Source organism: Rissa tridactyla, chromosome 17, assembly GCF_028500815.1.
Source record: "Rissa tridactyla isolate bRisTri1 chromosome 17, bRisTri1.patW.cur.20221130, whole genome shotgun sequence".
Classification (NCBI taxonomy): Eukaryota; Metazoa; Chordata; class Aves; order Charadriiformes; family Laridae; genus Rissa; species Rissa tridactyla.
The window spans coordinates 6,429,119-6,447,205 of record NC_071482.1 but is presented as its reverse complement, the minus strand read 5'-3'; the positions used below and the strand labels follow the sequence as shown (position 1 = coordinate 6,447,205).

The 18,087-nt window shown below is 52.8% G+C and overlaps 2 protein-coding genes across 2 annotated transcripts; both read left to right on the top strand.

Moving 5' to 3' along the window:
* Nucleotides 1–837: 837 nt before the first annotated feature.
* On the top strand, nucleotides 838–6,032 carry LOC128918634 (transmembrane protein 45B-like). The gene is made up of 5 exons (XM_054223082.1): nucleotides 838–1,033; nucleotides 1,361–1,573; nucleotides 2,945–3,129; nucleotides 3,992–4,137; nucleotides 5,327–6,032. The coding sequence occupies exons 1-5, from the start codon at nucleotides 850–852 to the stop codon at nucleotides 5,442–5,444; spliced, it is 846 nt and encodes a 281-aa protein (XP_054079057.1). The 5' UTR covers nucleotides 838–849; the 3' UTR covers nucleotides 5,445–6,032.
* An 8,393-nt stretch (nucleotides 6,033–14,425) lies between these two features.
* LOC128918641 (transmembrane protein 45B-like) lies at nucleotides 14,426–17,714 on the top strand. The gene is made up of 5 exons (XM_054223091.1): nucleotides 14,426–14,621; nucleotides 14,856–15,065; nucleotides 15,716–15,900; nucleotides 16,573–16,718; nucleotides 17,585–17,714. The coding sequence occupies exons 1-5, from the start codon at nucleotides 14,438–14,440 to the stop codon at nucleotides 17,712–17,714; spliced, it is 855 nt and encodes a 284-aa protein (XP_054079066.1). The 5' UTR covers nucleotides 14,426–14,437.
* Nucleotides 17,715–18,087: the final 373 nt, after the last annotated feature.

Below are 18,087 nucleotides of genomic sequence, written 5' to 3'. Positions count from 1 at the left end.
TCCCCCGGCTCTCCTACAAATGGTGCACGTGTGTGTGCTCGGGCACGGAGGCTCGAGCGGCTCGGCTGGGATCCCTGGGCTCTGTGCGGTGCAAATCCCGGCTTAGTGATGCTCTGGAGAGGGGAAAAAATGGACGGGAGGAGGCAGCAATGCAGGGAGCGAGTTGGTTTCTTTGCCCAGAACCAAAAATGTTTTGTTTCCAGCAGCTTTTGGGGCATTTTTTGCAGCTATAATTTTTTGCTTTGGCTTTGCGAAATAGATGTGGCGTGGGTTGAGGTTGGTTTTTTTTCCCCTCCATGGACTGAAAAAATTCTGGGAATTTCAAAAATTTTGGGGCATAGCACATCGCTTCTGTGCCTGCTCAAGGAGCTAAAGAAACCCACTGCTGTTTACCCCTAGACCTTACTGGTTTCCCTGTGTGTTTTCTCTCCTGCCTGGTCCCGAAAAGCTCACCTGCCCTGGTGTGCAGTGGATGCTCTCGCTCGTCCCTGCAGAAGGGTAGGAAAAGCAGGAGCTACTGCTGGGAGGGACCCAGGGGGAAGCAAAGTTCAGGCTGGGATGTGTCAGAGATTGCAGCAGATATGGGGCCTCTGCTAAACTAGTCTGGGCTGTGGCTTTTTCGGATATTTCCTAATCATGGGGCCAGGATGTCAGAGACGTCCCACCTCTCACCCTTGGGGGGTTTCCCAGTGCTCCTTCCTATTCCCACGTGCCTGGTCAAGCCTTGTCCAGTCCTCCCTGAAAGGGAAATACCTTTTTTTTTTTTTTCCAGCATTGTGTCAAATAACTGGTGTAAATTGTATAATGGCATTGTTTTTCTTTGCCTTGTAGTCAGAGGACGCTGTCAGGATGGCGAACTTCAAGGGTCACGCGCTTCCAGGCAGTTTCTTCCTGCTCTTTGGGCTCTGGTGGTCTGTGAAATACCCGCTGCAGTACCTCAGCCAGAAAGCAAATAAGAAATCCCACAGGACTTATTGCTTCCAACGTGTGGATGCTATCGAAGGGGGAGTCAAAATCGTCTTCGCTCTAATAGGTAAGGGTTATATTTTAGTAGATACGCCGGTAACTTCCCAGCCTGTAGCGATGACTGCACTGGAGCCCTTACTCCAGAGAAACCGTCCCAGGCATGGAAGGATGCATCCTTGATGTTCACCTTGTCTTGATCTCTAATAGAGTTTGATGTGAAAAGACCAAGTCTCATAGCCCTTCCCAAAGCTGAGCTACCATTGATAGAGGTTTTTTTATATCCAGTCCTTTCTCCCTAACCCAAAACCATCAGCTCTTGCTTCAGCAATGAGTAGCATCAACCGTCGTTGCATATAAACCACCAGAAACGGCGTGATCTTGCGTGTCCGTGCAGGGATGCTGGCAGAGCAGTTTGTCCCGGACGGTCCACACATGTACCTCTACAGTGGGGAGAACCATGACTGGGTGAAGCTAATGAACTGGCAGCACACCACCATGTACCTCTTCTACGGCCTCTCCGGGGTGGTGGACGTCTTCACCTACGTCTCCCAGGTGGTGCCGCGGGGTCTGGACCGCCTCATGCTCTCCGTGGCTGTGTTCGTCGAAGGTCGGTAGAAGGTGGCGCTTAATTCGGGGAGGAATGTTGGGAGGGTGAGTCAGAGAGGGACCAACATTTGCCAGACTGAGATATTGCTCTGAACGCCCCCGAAGATAGGACACGTTGTAGGTGATATATTATCCAAGGGCAGTCCGTAGCAAGATGGGAAATACAGGCATCGATAGGTCCTGCCTTCCCCTGGTTTGGGATTTCTGGGGTGACAGCGGTAGAAAGCAGCAGGCTGAGTTTCCTCGTTATGATAAATGGCTGGTGGACACTGCATTTACCTTAAATCTACAGAGCTGTTTGCGTGCCCCACGTTCTCCCCTGAGAGCCATTAATTGCACTGCAGGCATCGTCATCCTCATCTGCTTGCGTTGCACGTGGCAAATTCGAGTGACTTATTCCAGCTTGAGCACATCACGAATGTCATTTTGTCTTCAGGCTGTCTTGCAAGTCACCAGCCAGGATTTCAGACCCCTCTTGGATCACACAGGGAAAAGACAATAGGAAATGAAGGTCTTGCTTATATAGAAAACCCCTTAATGAAGGCATATGTCTTGTTATTTTCCCTTCCCCGATTCCTGAGGTTTTTGAAGCAGCAGCAGGGGCGGCTCAACAGGCACAGTCTGGCATGTAAGAAAAGGAAATCTATCATTTCCAGCTCCTAAGAAAATGGTGAGGTTTAGTGACAGAAAAGCGGGACACAGCAGGAGCCTGGCTAGGAGGGGAGGGTGATCTGAAGAGGTGACAGCACCAATGTGGGAAAAAAACCACCCTTCTGTTGTCCTCTGCCTTTGGTCCCCATCTTGCTCAGATCCTCCTGCCCCAAGGTTGGGCACCTCATCCCTCCAGGAGGGTGAGATGCTAGGAGATATGGAGAGAAGGCTCCGGGGAGACCTTACAGCAGCCTTCCGGTATCTGAAAGGGGCCTACAAGAAAGCTGGAGAGGGACTTTTGACAAGGGCATGTAGTGATAGAATGAGGGGCGATGGCTTTAAACCGGAAAGGGGTAGATTTAGATCAGATATTCAGAAGAAATTTTTCACTCTGAGGGTGGTGGGCCCCTGGCCCAGGTTGCCCAGAGAAGCTGTGGCTGCCCCATCCCTGGAGGGGTTCAAGGCCAGGTTGGACGGGGCTTGGAGCAACCTGGGCTGGTGGGAGGTGTCCCTGCCCAGGGCAGGCGGGGGGAACTGGATGGTCTTTAAGGTCCCTTCCAACCCAAATCATTCTATGATTCTATAATTCTATGTGGAGTCCCTTGTTTTCATGACGACCTGTCTCAATTCACCACCCAGGCAGGTGATTTACTCTACCAGGGCTCTGTGGTCATGGTTGATGCTGTTAATGCTACTCTAAGCATTGTATGTATTTTGGCAGGTTGTCTCTTTTATTACCACATCCTTCATCGCCCCATGCTGGATCAGCATATCCACTCCCTGCTGCTCATCGCCGTCTTTTCAGGGGCCTGCAGCGTCATGCTGGAGGTCTTCCTCCGCGACAACATTGTCCTAGAGATGTTCAGAGCTGGCGTCACCATCGTCCAGGGAACGTGGTTCTGGCAGGTCAGTTCTGCCTTCTCTTGCGGAGCAGAGGCCCGAGGTAGGAGAGCAATGGTAAAAGAGGAGAAGCAGCCGTACATCACGTATCAATCGCGCGTCTCTGAAGGATAATTTTGCCAGGCTCGCTTCATAAATAGATCATAACCCAGAATGAAAATTTACTTATCACAGGTCATCTCTGATGACTGCTCCTGCTGAAATAGCTGTTTGTCTTGGCTTGTTGCTCCTCTGGGGGGGAAAAAGCAAAAGCGAGCGCTCGCAGTGAGCGAGCAGCATTCTACAGTGTCTAACGACCACGTACTAATTGCTTAATGTGTCTAATGCACCCTGCAGCACTCCCTCTGGTTTAGTGGAAAGATGCAAACCCCACCTAGCAATAAAATGGCTGAATAAAAATACGGCCAGCTGCTCGCTTTGGTAGCAGGTGGAGAAGCAAAGGAATCAGCTGGAGGTACCCACTGCCGAAAAGAAATGCGAGTTCCCCTCCTCTTTCTCAGCCCCAGGGCTGCTGCACGAACCCAAATTCAGAGATTAAAAACCGTGCTGAGCTCGCAAAACACGAAATTTGGAGTTTTTAAAGGATGGCTAGGAGTCTGCAGTGCAGGGGGACAATTGTGTCCGGATATTGTACAGAAAAAGAGAGACCGTGGGTGACGACTTGCTTTGTGTGGCCTCTCATTGCAAGGCTGGACTTCAACGAGCCCAGCGCTGTCTCAGAAAAAAACATGTTCCTGGTCAGGGCTCAAGTCCCTTGGTCACCGTATGGATCATGGTGATAACCAAGATGGACAGAAGGGTGCTGGAGGCCTGCGATACATTCATTATTTTTTTTCCCCTGAGGTAATAAATTTCTTGTTCCACCCAGATCGGGGTCGTGCTGTTCCGGCCGTGGGGAGGTCCAGTGTGGAATGAGGAGGACCACAGCAACATCATGTTCCTCACCATGTGCTTCTTCTGGCACTGGGCAGCCGCCGTGGCCGTCCTGGCTATAAACTACACTCTCGCTTACTGGTACAGCTGGGGCATGAACTTGGGCAGGAGTGGGGTGGGCAGAGAGGGATGGGGATGGCTGGGGTGAGATGCAGATGTACTCCTGGAGCACAAAGTCACCGCTGAATAAGCAGCCCCTGACTGCTGCAAGTTTTAGGGCACGGCAACAAGTGTGCGCTTTATTTGTCGACTGCACAGAATGCAAAATAGTGTCAGTGAGAGCATTAAACGTGGAGAAGTCAAATAATCGAGCCCCCAGAGCTGCTCCTGGAAATCGTGCCGCTTTTTTTTGTCTGCACCGGGTGCTGGAAGTCAAACTGTAATTTGATAGAGAAAACAAAGCATTACCAGGACCTCCTGACACTTCGTCCCCTCCTTTGCAAGGATTTCGAAGCAGTCGACAGTCACCGAGTTATTAGAGGTACAACATCACTGTCTGGTGGCTAAGACATTGCCAGCCACAGGCATGGCTTTTCCAAGGGGATGGGAAGGGGACGTTATCCCACTTTCAGGGGTGCTCCTACAGCTTACGAGCCTCTAGGCTGTGGGGAAGTTTAGATTGGCTATTAGGAAAAATTTCTTCACCGAAAGGGTTGTCAAACAACGGAACAGGCTGCCCAGGGAAGGGGTGGAATCGCCATCCCTGGAGGTACTTAAAAGACGGGTAGACGTGGTGCTGAGGGACACGGTTTAGTGGTGGACTTGGCAGTGTAGGGTGGGTGGTTGGACCTGATGATCTTAAAGGTCACTTCCAACCTAGATGATGGTATGAGTCTATGACTCTCTGAGGGATGCTGGTTTGTTGTGACGCGGGTCACAGAAGTTATAGTCTATGCGAGCAAATAGACTTTATACAGAACAAAAAAACCCTAGTCCCCCCCAAACAGCATTTTAGAATCATAGAATGGTTTGGGCTGGAAGGGACCTTAAAGACCATCCAGTGCCACCCCCTGCCCTGGGCAGGGACACCTCCCACCAGCCCAGGTTGCTCCAAGCCCCGTCCAACCTGGCCTTGAACCCCTCCAGGGATGGGGCAGCCGCAGCTTCTCTGGGCAACATGAGCCAGGATCTACAGGTCTTTAGGACGCCTAGAATAGTTTCTCCCCCTCTGTGCATTCATTATAAATGCGCTTTGCTCCCCTGAGCAGCCTGGTGAGGGGCACTAGTTTGGGGGTTTTGCTAACGGCGATTTATCGCTCGTGTGTTCCAGGTGCATCCAGAGGTGCAGGAGAGGCAGCGGAGAGCCCTACATCAATCTCGGAGTCCGGGAGCAAAAGTGTGACACGAGCTCCCAAGCCGCCTTCTTGAATGGATCTGATGAAGAGTGAAGAGGGTGCGATCTCCTTCTCCAAACGCCCAAAGAATCCGTCTTCTAGAAGAAAAAAAATAAATTAAAATCTAATGAAATATTTATGTTTTGGAAGAGCAAAGAGAGATGCCACCGCTCTGCTGCTGGGAAGCACGTTGAGCTCACGGGTGGTAGCTGCCCTCCGTCCGCACCCGAATATCGCTGTCTCTGAAACGAGCCCTGTTTGCAGTGATTTTTAGCAACAAAATTAAGTGCAGAAATTCAAGAGGATGAAATCGCTTAGTCCGATGGGTTCCCAGGGGCGTTTCCATAGTGATGGACAGCATCCTTTGTCCGGTTGACTTTTCCAAGCACCTGGAGGCTTTGACCTGCCGTGATTGAAGTCAGGGAAACCTCCAGGCTGGGGTCATGCACCTCCGGACCACGGCATCATCCCAATGAGGAAGAGTAAAAGAGTGTTAAATGCGAGATTATGTCAAATTTGCAACATCATGGCTTAATTTTGCACAATACAGATTTTATTACCTAAGCCTTGAACTAAAGAGAGGTTTTGTTAATAGTTTTCCTGTTCACTTAAAGGCTGAAAGAGTGAATAAATGTGAAATAAAAATCCTCACTGAGCTGATATCCTTAAATTTAAGTCTGATAAATTATAGAGTGCGTAATAATAGCTTAGACAAATCCATCCCTCAGACCTGTAAAGCCTGAAGGGCTGTAAGATACACGGCTAAGCAGCAGGGATTCATAAAACGTCCCGGTTTTCCACTGAAAATAAACCCTGCAGCTTGGGAAGTGAGATGAAACAGGCACACGTGTTGTTTTTAGCCTGCCTGTGCCAGCTAATTTCTTGGGAAAAGTGTCTGGAAATGTCTTCTAGATAGGAGGAAAATGTGCTAGGTGTGAGTGTCAGGATTAAAAAAAAAAAAAAATATATATATATATATATAAATACTGGTACAAGCTGAATTGCAACCGGTCACGTCTCAAACCCCGGGGCTGGAAGGATGCTCAGCTCCGGAGTCTTCTCGCCGCTGGGTGACAGGGAGGGGGGTGGATGGCAGCTGATTTTTGTGCTCACGTTCATGCCCGAAGAGAAACGGGCAGGTTCCCAGCGTTTGCGACCGTGTGCTCCCCCCCAGGGAAGGCAAATCTCGTCTTTTAACACCCCTTCCCCTGGCGCAAAGAGCTTGTTGCAGACTGAGGGGGCTACAGCCTGGATTTTATTGCTTATTAACAGCATCGTAAAGATTAACTAGCTTTCCTGGAATGCCAGCTTTCCTGTATTTCCACCACTGAGCCGCTTTATTCTGCAGGGCTGGGTATCAGAAGGCGCAACCAGGCTCGGCGCGAAGCAAATGAGGCAGCGGAGCAATATATCTCTGTAAATCCATCTGATAAAACGCCGCGCAATTAAGTCTCATAAATTGTAACCGCTGAACGCGATGAGCGTTTTGCAGATTTTTTTTTTTTTTTTCTGCCAAGCTGGGTTTTTTTTCTCAACTGCAGAAATTCCCCTCTCCGCTACGATGAGACACAACTGGGCGAAGAGGCTGCCACCTCCAAACGCACAGAGAAAACCCTATTTTCAAGCTGACAAACTGATTTACCTGCAGCGCTGCAGGACCGAAACCGAGCTTCGTTGGCGCTCTGAATGATTTCTGGTCTATTCAGGATTATTTTCTTTTTTAGAAAACACACCAAACATCCCTATTCCCCATAAGCAGCCACGTGAGGGCAGCACCGAGTGGCAAAGCTGGTGGTGGACATGGAGGACCCTACTCCAGGCTGGCTGAGGTGGCGGTCACCTTGCAGCCACCCCCCTCCTTGCTGGCCCCAAAAGTCGGAGGTTATTCCCATCCCCGGGCATGCAGATTAAAGCTGACCTCGGTTTTTAAAAGCCCTCCTTGCTTCTGAAGGCAGGAGAGGGTTGATTTAATCCTCCTCGGCTCCCTTTGCTGCTCTCAACCAAGTCGCCGCCTCCTTTCGCCCCGAGGTTTTCTTTGTCCCTTGTCACCGTGTGGCCACAAAACGCTTTTCTCCTCTGTAGCACCCGGTGTCTGGAATAGTTTCTGTCTGCCTCATTAACTCCCCGCTCCTACAAACATCCCAGGACTGTCAATATAGCGCTCGCTAATTTGTTTTCCAACTCGGGAGCACATTCTTTCCCGAGGTATGAAGGTCAGCGAAGGAGGCGAGATACAGCCTGTGATTAAGTAAGAAAATACAGGTGGTGTACGTTTCTGGGTGAGAATTAAGGATTTTTGGTTTGGCTTAAAAACCGCGTTTGTAAATAGCCTCGGTACCCAAACAAAGGCATGAGGGTTGCACGGTGCGCAGCAGTTGGTCCAGAGATGGTTTGTTATACAGAGAGGTGCAATCACAAGCCATACTCATATTTATTTCTTATGTGATAGGTATACCAGGGCAGTCCTAAATCGAGTATTGCTTTTATCACAACCTTAATACCAACCAGTGGGCCTGGGTTCAGGGAGGTTGTGGCTGGCCCATCCCTGGAGGGGTTTGAGGCCAGGCTGGATGAGACTTTGAGCAGCCTGGTCTAGTGGGAGGTGTCCCTGCCCAGGGCAGGGGGTTGGAACGAGATGGTCTTTAAGGTCCCTTCTAAACCGAACCATGCTCTGATTATGTTTTTCACCTTATAAATTGAATTATCAGCTAGTGTCTTTGTACTGGACGCGCTGGCAGCTGGGGTATATCTGTAGCCATAACCGCAGCTGGCCTTTAAAGGGCTGCCCGAGGTGGTGTCTCAGGGGTGGGTTTTGTCTTGCGTGACCGCAGCCTGATGTTGTTGGACGGTGTCGCTCAAGGCGCGGGGGCTGCCGAAATGAGGGATGTCACTGACATCAGTGACACTGTCCATCCGCCGCAGGAAGGAGCTGCTGAGCATCCCAACTCCGGTGTCTCACCTCCTCTTGCGGAGGAACCCAGCCAACACCCCCTAAAACCAGCCGGATACGTTGGCAGCCGGCTCTTCCTCCAGCTCGAGAGACAAGCCCTTCGTCAAGAGCCCGTCCACGAGCCGCTCATTCCTCGGGCAGAGATAGGATCTACCGCTGCCACCCTTCGGGGCCACGTTTATGTAAGGCTGAAATGATGGTGTAGGCAGCAGAACAAGCCCTGCCTATGCTTGCACCACCTGCTTCACCTCCTCTGTTGCCTGTTTATGAAAGCCGGTGTTAGCATTCGTCATAATAATAGTAATAATAATAATACTTTGCACTTCCCGAACAACCATCCATCTGCAGCGCTCGAGCTGCTGGCAAACCTTTAATTAGATTGTGCCTCCCACCACCCCCAGGAAGCAGGCAAACATTATCGCATTTTTTCATTAGCACCGGGGCTGATGAGGAACCTTCAGGGAGGGGATGTTGCAGTTACATCTGAGAGGAAAAGAAGAAAATAAAAAAATAAATAAACAAAATTCAGCTCAGGGTTTAGCTTGAGAGGCTGGAGGGGGTGGGGCACGGATCTGCCTCCCTGGGAGGAAGAGGAGGGCTGGCATCTGCTGGTACAATCCCGTAACGCTCCTCCGTGCCTCAGAGGTTTGCAGTTAAGGAACCATGGTGGAGTTGCACCCGTTCATGCCTGCGGTGATTTTAGCACGCGTGGTGTGCGAGTGACCCGCTCTGTGATTTTTCTGGGGGACGTGACCGTCCTTTCTCCTGGTATCCCCTCATCGGGATCCCAACCACTTGTCACAGTTTCACCCTCATTTTTACCGTGGGGCTGGTTTAAAAGGCTAGAAACCCCCTTTCCTCACCCATTTCATGCACCTACAACTTTTCCCACTCTCTGCCTGGCAGGTACTTTAATAGGAGTTGTCCTTTTCCTAGAAACTTTTCTCATTGTGCTTTATTCTTTGCGGCCCTTTAAGCCCCATGGAAAAAGGCACCTTCAGCCTGTGAGCAGATGGGCTTCAGCTGGGGCTCGTTCTGTCTCCTCTCCCTCCAGCGGCTGCCCCCCCAGCCTGCCTTCTCCCCATGTTCTCGAAGGACTTGGCTTGTCTTGCTTTGGGAAGCAGCTTTGTGCTAAGCTGCCCTTTGGGGTAACGGTTTGTTGAGTTGGGTGGCTGCCGAAAGGAAAACCGAGCAGCGAAGAGGTCCCTGACGGCGCTGCTGCTCTTTTTTTCCAGCAAGAAAGGTATTTGCTGCAGTGTTTTTAGGGGTAGGTCCGTAAGGAAGAGATCCTATGGGGGGGGGGGGGTGGGTTGCGTTTCTCTCTGTGCTTGGTAGCAAGCTCCTGAAGCTTGTGTGAAGCTGCCTGCGTTTGTGGAAGGCCCTCTGCTGCTTGTGGGCTTCCCTGATGTTACAGAACCCTTTTGCGTGTGTGCTCAGCCCTCTGCAAGGTGTCTCGGAGGTGAGCAGCGATGGGTGCACGCAGCAGCACGGCCGGCTGCTTGTTCTCCTTCCTTCCTCCTACTTGCTACTGCTGGTACGGAGATAATGGGGATAAAAGAGCTCCTGGCTACGGCTTGGTGGCTTTTACGGCTGTGCTGGAGGACAACTCATCACCCTGGGGTGGGTTGTGCAGGCTGGTTTGCTTCCACGCTCTTCCAGCCTTGGGGCTTCCCCGGGGCGCTGGCTCACGTGTGTGGCTCTTGGCAGGGCAGGGCTTGTCCTGCAGCCACGCTTGGGGCGTTTTTGGCGGCACGAGGAGTTATGTGCGTGTGGTTGCAGGCTGGGGGAAGACCGCGCTGGGAATGCACGGAGTGGTTGTCAGCGGTCCTCGGGTGGTCATCAGCAGCTTGGGCAGTGCTCCTGAGGATGTTTTTGCACCGTCAACTCAGTGCTTCGGAGGGAGGTGGGGACGCCGGGGTGGCCCATGGTATTTATTTGCCTTGGGGCGCTTATGTTGCTCATCTTTGCAGCCGGTGAGGTGCTAAGGCTGGGCGTGCAGCCATCGGCGGTGTGATGGGCAGCAGGTCAGGAGTGGCTTTGTGTCTGTGGGCGCTTGGCGTTGGGCAGCGCTGAGTATCGCATCGCTGAAAAGGAGTGGGAACCGGCTGCTGTGTCCTGCCAGCCCATCTTTTTGGGGGAGAGAAGGGCCACCATCCGCCTCCGCTTGGCTGCCGTGGGCTGGCTTCGCTCTGGTTTGCAAGCTCCTCGCCCAAAATCTCCTGTCCACAAGCACCTTTTATAAGGCCAGACCTCCCCTAAAAGGGCTACCACGTACCTGTCAGCCCAGTTTAGAAATTTCAGAGCCCTGCCAGCAGAGGCTGGCTATGTTGGGCCATGCTGCAGCCTTGTCTCTTCTTGGCTCCTTCCCCAGTCATCCAAAAACCCCAACATAATAACTGAATAGACGTGGTTGCCATGGGAACGGGGATAGGCCGCTCATCCTGATTTTTGTGGCAAACTCCAGGAGGCTTTTTTTTTTTTACTTTGTGGGTTGTTTTTTTTTTTTTTTCTTTCTTAATAGCAGACACGAGGTGTCCCAGGTTGTGAAAGCCAGTTGACTCAGCATGCCTTGAACTGGCCCGCAGGATGTTCGGCCCTAAACATCCTGTCTGAGGGCCACCTCCCCGTGGTGGCTTCTCCCTTTATCTGCCTCTTCTGAGTAATAACCACTCCTTGCTGCCACATCTGGAGAGGGAGAAGGACAGGCAGGAGTCGCAGGTAAACTCTCCTGCCCATAGAGAGCAACACCTTGGTGAGCAGCTGGGCATGGGATGGATGTGGCTGCATGAGCCTGGGGAGAAGGGACGTGGGGAGACTCCATCTCTGCAAGGCAAAGGTTTGGTGTGATGATGGCCACCAATGAGGGTGGTGGAAGTGGTGCTGATGGAGGCAGTCTACTGGCAATCTGTGGCTTTAGGTCTTGTTTTGGGGGGGTTATCAGGTTTTGGAGGTTCTTCGTGGCAGAGGATTGGCATCGGAGGGAGGTTGTGCCTCCTCTGTTGGGTGAGGGCTGTTGGCACAAGAGAGATGTGACTGGGTAGCAAGGATGGAGGAGGATCCACAGCAAGAAGACCGTGGTGAGGTACGTTCAGGCTGGCTGTCCTGGGGTGCCACTCTCCCCACCAGGCTGATGGTTGCACCCATGGGTGCTTGTAGGGGATCCCCATGTGTCCACACGGACAGCATCCTCCCGGTAGCATCGATCCTCCTGCGCCAGCGGGAACAAGTCCCTACATGGAGACGAAACCATCAATGGTGACGGGCCTGGAGCTGCGATGTCTCTGGGGGGAGAGCCTGGAAACTGGGGAGAAACACCGTCCTTTTCCAAGGGGATCCTGGGGAGGCAGCAAGCAGCCGGTGCGAGGCACCGTAAGGAGAGCAGGCAGCTCCCGTATGGCTATTAACCAAAAGCATCGCAGCCTGGAAGCTGTGGAGGGAGAAGGGCAGCTCAGGTAATAACTTCTGACTGCAGCCGTATTTCAAGTCCTCTGACAGACAAACTAGCTCGCAGGAAAAATAAATAACCCGGGTGCCGCTCCTCAACCGGTGCTCCCTTCCCCGGCTGCGGCTCACTCGGAGCTTAATCAGCTTTTATGGGAGCGTGGACTCCAGTGCCGGGGGAAGCCAGCGGGTGAGAGGTATGGGGTTTTGGGCTCGGTGGGGTGGTCGAGGGGCCACGTGGATGTGTGTGGGGGGGTTGTTTTGCTGCGCCTCGAATACCTGAGCTGTGCAAGTGGCCTGTTGCTTTGGAAACATGTCTAGTTTCTCTGCAAAATAGTGGCCATTTTCTAAAAGGAGGCCGTTTAGTTGGTGGTTTTGGTTGTTTTTTTTCTTTTTTTTTTTTTCAGTGGGCTACATCCAAGCTTCTGCTCGACAGAAGGGTGGGTTTGGGACGTCTTGACTAAGTGAGAGATGCCGCAGGGTATGTGGTGGCTGCTGAAGAGCTGTGTCTGAGGGGTGGGGAGCAAAGGGGACTCATAACAATTAGCAAAAGCCTTGCTGGATCGGGCTGCTGAGAGGTTGCAAAGCAAAAGGGTCCCCAGCACCAAAACGAAGAAGACGAGTCACTCTTCTTCTAGAAGAGAAGGCTACTCAGCTGGTTGGGGTAGGAGATCCCAGGGACAGCTCTGAATCAGCGGTTTGGGGGCTGCTGGTCCCTAAGGTGAAGAGGGAATGCCTGGTGGATGTGGGGTGATAAATCCCCGTGTTAAAGCTGGATGCTGTTGTGGCTTGGAGCAACCTCTGGAGTTGCAGGCGGCATGTGTCTGTTGCCATTCCTGATGCCTGGGCACGGGGATGTCTCTGCTCTCCTGCAATTAAGCATGTCAAAATTAACACTCCTGCTATGTATCTTGATCAGGGTACGCTCCTGACTCCAGCTTCAGGCTGTTGCCCTTGTAGCCACAGCCCCTGTAGGACAATGGTGAAATTTGGTTATGTATCGTGCCATTGCGTGCTGCTTAAATGCGCTTTAATAGCGTTTGTTCTTAGTTGCTTCAGCACGTGGATGTCTGTGCAGGGAAGATGCGTGCCCTGGACTGGGTGTCCAGGCTATAATGGGGAAAGACGTGGGGCACGAGGCATCTCACCCTAAGGTAGGCATCCAAAAGCGAGCAGAAAGCCGTCACCGTTCCCCACACCAGCTCCTGGGATGGGGCGTTTCTCAGCTACCTGAAAGGCTGTTACACTGCGTCCCTCCTGAAAGGAAACCTTAACGCAGTGTAAACAGCTCTGAGCCTTCTCCAGATTGCCCTTGCGTCCTGGAGATGCAATGGATGACGATAGTCTCCAAACCCAAAGCCCACACTTGCCCACGCAAGGGGGCTGAGCCTTGTTCAACTAACTCCGTCTCTGCAGCCAAAACCTGACCGGGGACATCTTGCAGAGCTCTCCCTCACCTAAGGCACTTGCCACGCCACATCCTACCCTTATTTTGCAGTGCCTAATTACTTTCTAGTGTGGGAGGACTCGAAGAACGTGCTGGAGTTGTTCCTCCAGCCTCTGCGATTTGCTTTGGTATTTATAATCACAGCGAGGATGTGATTTGTGATGCAAGGGCAAGTCGGTGTGGTAGCTTCAGGATGAGTAATGCCTTCTCCCATGCAAATCTGAGCTGTAGAAAAGGGCCATAAAGCCCTTGAGGAGGGAAAGAGTGAGACCTCCTTAGGTGGTAGATGCAGACAGAGAGCACGGAGAGAGGTCTTGCTGGAGGAAACAAGACCATCCCAAGGTAACATCAAAAGCTCGCCGCTATAAACGTTTAGATCATTATTTTTTCCCTTCTGTACCTGCTGCTTTGGGTTTTTTTTCCAACAATTTGTGTATAGGCTTAAATACTTTGCAGGATATGACTTTGTCCATGGTAGTCAGTTGCGCTCCCGAACGTTTGCTTCTCTCCATCCTTGCTGGTACTTAGTGGCCTTGGTCTGGCTTAGCATGAAGGCAATTTTCATGCCTTTAGTCTTCGAGATCTTCCTACAGGACATGAAATCTCTTTCTCTCGTGTCAAATCACCGCTTGTGTGCAACACGAAGGTTGTGTGGAATATGCATGAGACTCCTTGTGGAAATGGTGATGGTTCATGGGTTGCCGCCGCCTCCTGTTGCGCAGCCGGTAGGGCCCAGCAAAGCCTTGGCTGGCTGGAGCTGCTGAACACGCTGACTGGATTCACGCCCTGGTAATTGTCTAGTTTGAAGGGAGTTTATGTTCCAAGGAAATAATTGTCGTGTTGCTTTTTATTAGCAAAATCTTTGTTATGATTCCTCTTCTAATAGCATGTCGCTGCTAACATTTTCTTGGGCACGGATGCGTTTCTCCCTGGCACGATGGAGTCCTGATGATTGCGTGCGTGCAACCACATACATATATGTATGTATACACATATGTACATCAGCACACGGTGACAGCTTCTCCAAGGTGATATCGCATCTCTGGTACTGCTTGTTGGCAGCTGATGGCAGAGCCGTGCACACCCGCTGTGTCGGGATGCAGCTCCCCGAGGTCACTGAGCAAGTGAGCAGCCCAATATCTCTCTTGGGGATAGTTTGAATTGGTCCCCAAGCACTGCTTGTCCTTGCAGGTCCAGCAAGCGAGCCCGATGACGAGTTTCCTCGGCAGCGCCCTCCGGGGCACCTTCTTCTTCATTTTTGGTCTCTGGTGGTCTGTGCGATACCCCCTGAAGTATCTCAGGCGGAAAGCCAACGCCGAGAGCCAGCCAAGCTATGGGGTCCAGCGCGTGGAAGTCTTTGAAGGGGCAGTCAAAGCTTTCTTTGCTCTGGCAGGTAAGAGATGATGATGAGTCTCTGCCCCAATGTCTACTGGCAGTGCAGCCGCTCTCTCCCATGAGACGGGGGCTGTTTGTAGTGGAAAATGGCTGCGGTTGGTGTGGGAGGGCTTAGGAACACACTGGTGGCACGCTCTGTGATGGGACCTCGCTGACGTTCCTCTGGGCACTACGACTCCACCACTGCAAAGAAAGGTTTCCTGCAAGCTTGTCCTTTACTCGCTCTGCCCAGGGATATTGGTCGAGCAGTTTATTCCCGCCGGTCCCCACCTGCAGCTGTACAGCCCCAAGACGCACAGCTGGACTGACCTCACCCACTGGCACTACACCACCATGTACCTCTTCTTCCTTCTCTCCGGCATCGTGGACATCTCGCACTCCTGGCTCAAGCTGCCGCTTGGCTTAGATCGGCTCTCGCTGTCCGTGGCTCTGTTCATCGAAGGTGAATCACGCGCGATGCCTGGGAGAATATGGGATAGGGGAAGCGCTGGGAGGGTCACCCGTGTGCCACAGACCCAAATCCCTGGGCTGTGTTGAGGATGGCGAGATGCTGTGCAAGCAACCGGAGCTGGAGACTGTGCAGATATGCGATGGCACCCCCTCCCTATTCCAAATATGAATCCATCCATGGCTGGATGCCCCAGCAGATGCACGAAGTCCTAGGGATGTGTGCTTCTCCTGGTGACAAGCAGCTGGCTCTCTCTGGAGTCGCAAAAGGGTCTCGTCCCCCCACCTTGGTTGGATGCACAGAAGGGCAAACCCTGACACAAAGCTCTGAAGTTGAAGGTCCCCATCGCTGTGCTCCTCCTGACAGCCCTACGGCCCTGGCCAGGGATCCCCACGGTTATGGGGGCTATTGTGCAGGCGGAGCAGACCCTGGCGCTGGGGGTGCGTGGTCCTTGCAGAGTGAAGGTGGTGACAGCAGGCTGTTCGCTGTCTGACTCTTCCCACCAGGCAGATTGTAGCAAGACCTGGAGCACAGTCTCAGTTTTCAGATGGTTTGGTGTTTTTTTTTTTTTTTATAAAAAACAAAATCAATCAAAACAACAAATCGCAGAGCATCCTTTTCTAACGCAGTGTGAATCTTGGCAGGTTTGCTCTTCTGTTTCCTTGACTACGGCGACGGTGCGCTGGACCACCACCTCCATTCCCTGTTGGCCATGGCTATCTTTGCTGGAGCCCTCTGCACCCTCCTCGAGGTGTTCCTCCGAGACCACATCATCCTGGAGACCTTCAGGACCAGCTCCTTCCTTCTCCAGGGCTCTTGGCTTTGGCAGGTCAGTGCCTATCCAGCCCTCTCCTCCCAGCAGTGGGCTTCGCAGCCAGGAAAGCAGGAGGAGGGGGGCGGCTCTGCCCTTTACGGCACGTCTCTTGGGGTTACACTTGTAAGCTGGTTGGAATATCTTAGTAACTAAGAGGAGGAAGAGTGCCAGAGCTGCTCCCATAGAGATATGCATGTGTAATGTATGCAGCATGGGCAAACCTGCATGCTAAATGGAAATTAGACCCCACAAGGGTGGGAAACCATAATGATGAGGCTTTGTTCTTTTTTATTCGGTCCAATTTCTTCCTCCTTTTCTTCAAAGTAACTGGAAATATCTGGAAACCTCTCCTAATCACCCAGCTTGGAGTCTTGGGAGAAATGCACAGCCAGGCCATGTTGCCTTCGGGTTGTCAGCTTCCTCTGGGGATGCTGGGCTGCGCTGTGAGCCCGAAGGCTCATCTGCAGAGCATCCCTCTCCTCCTGAAATGCCACCCCTGTGTCAGTTGGGGGATACAGGCATGTTTGGGGATGCTGAGGGCAGCGGTCCAGGTGTTACTTGGGATCATTGTGCCTCTAGTCCATAGCTGGCTGCAGCAGCGGGGCTGAAATCAGGAGAAAAAGAGAGGAGGGGTGTGCGAAAGCCTGACACGTGCTGGTGCCTAACGTCTCTTCTGTCTGCGACCAGATTGGGTTTGTGCTGTTCCCTCCGTGGGGAGGACCGGGCTGGGATCAGACCGACCGCAGCAACTTCGTGTTCCTCACCATGTGCTTCTGCTGGCACTACGCGGGCGCTCTCGCCGTCTTGGCAGCGAACTCTGCTGCATCTCGCTGGTACGTTGGGGAGAGGGGTCCCGGGGGGGGTTGTCCCAGCACCGTGCACAAGCTGGGATGGCCAAGAGCAATACCTAGACCCAGTGCTACCCTGGGAAATCCAGCCACCAGCATACCATGGGATAAAAGAAATGGGTGTCCAAGCATGGACTGGTCCATGGCTTGGCTGGACTCACAGAATCACAGAATGGTTTGGACTGGAAGGGACCTTAAAGATCATCCAGTGCCACCCCCTGCCCTGGGCAGGGACACCTCCCACCAGCCCAGGTCTCTCCAAGCCCCATCCAACCTGGCCTTGAACCCCTCCAGGGATGGGGCAGCCACAGCTTCTCTGGGCAACCTGGGCCAGGGTCTCACCACCCTCACAGCAAACAATTTCTTCCCAATATCCCATCTAAATCTCCCCTCCTTCACTTTAAAACCCTTCCCCCTCGTCCCGTGGCTCCCCTCCCTGACCCAGAGTCCCTCCCCAGCTTTCCTGGAGCCCCTTTAGGGCCTGGAAGGGGCCGGAAGGTCTCCCCGGAGCCTTCTCTTCTCCAGGCTGAACCCCCCCAGCTCTCTCAGCCTGTCCTCCCAGCAGAGGGGCTCCAGCCCTCCCAGCATCTCCGGGGCCTCCTCTGGCCCCGCTCCAACAGCTCCGTGTCCTTCTGCTGTTGGTGCCCCAGCGCTGGAGGCAGCACTGCAGGGGGGTCTCACAGAGAGGAGCAGAGGGGCAGAATCCCCTCCCTTGACCTGTTGGCAAAAAGGATGGGCTCGGTGCCACCATGGAGCAGCCAGTCCTTAGCAGCCTTCCCGAGCGTGCTGGGGTGAGCCAATGGCTCTCGCTGCCCACAAATTCCTGACCAGTGTCACTGTCCCTCCCGTAGCTGCAACGAGTCCTGCCAGCTGAAATTCGGGGATATCGACGTGGAGCTGGACTGTGGCATGTGCATCCGCAGAGGCAACAAAAGCTCCGGCGGCGCCCTGCTGCCAGAGAGCCCCTCGGACGACAAATGAGGCTGTGGCAGGCATGGAAACTTCTTCCCCGCTGTGGCTTAGAGCTCTTGAGATGAGGTTTTTAATTAATTGCGATAAACTACACCGGCACTCGATGGTGGAGCATCAGAAGTGGGAGGCGTGACCCCGAAGGCGGAGCGCGGCGGGAGATGCAAAGATTTTCCCGTGCATCCCTTTGGCGGTAGCAAGAGCACACCAGGCTCGTCTGGGAGGGAGATTTTAATTTTCCGTGCCGCAGCTTGGGCTGTGAACTGCAGGACTGGTTTGCTGGTGGAGTCCGACTGGTGTGGCCGATTCGGCTAATTTTTTAACATTTGTTTTCGCTTCTGCAGAAGGGAGCCAAACCAGCACTCGAAGCCCCCGGTGGCTGTCG

Bases quoted from the DNA above. Each gene is read 5' to 3' on its own strand.
- LOC128918634 (XM_054223082.1), top strand. From the start codon at position 850: ATGGCGAACTTCAAGGGTCACGCGCTTCCAGGCAGTTTCTTCCTGCTC. The intron at 1,034-1,360 runs GTAAGGGTTATA...GTGTCCGTGCAG, and splicing joins AATCGTCTTCGCTCTAATAG to GGATGCTGGCAGAGCAGTTT. The intron at 1,574-2,944 runs GTCGGTAGAAGG...GTATTTTGGCAG, and splicing joins CGTGGCTGTGTTCGTCGAAG to GTTGTCTCTTTTATTACCAC.
- LOC128918641 (XM_054223091.1), top strand. From the start codon at position 14,438: ATGACGAGTTTCCTCGGCAGCGCCCTCCGGGGCACCTTCTTCTTCATT. The intron at 14,622-14,855 runs GTAAGAGATGAT...CGCTCTGCCCAG, and splicing joins AGCTTTCTTTGCTCTGGCAG to GGATATTGGTCGAGCAGTTT. The intron at 15,066-15,715 runs GTGAATCACGCG...GAATCTTGGCAG, and splicing joins CGTGGCTCTGTTCATCGAAG to GTTTGCTCTTCTGTTTCCTT.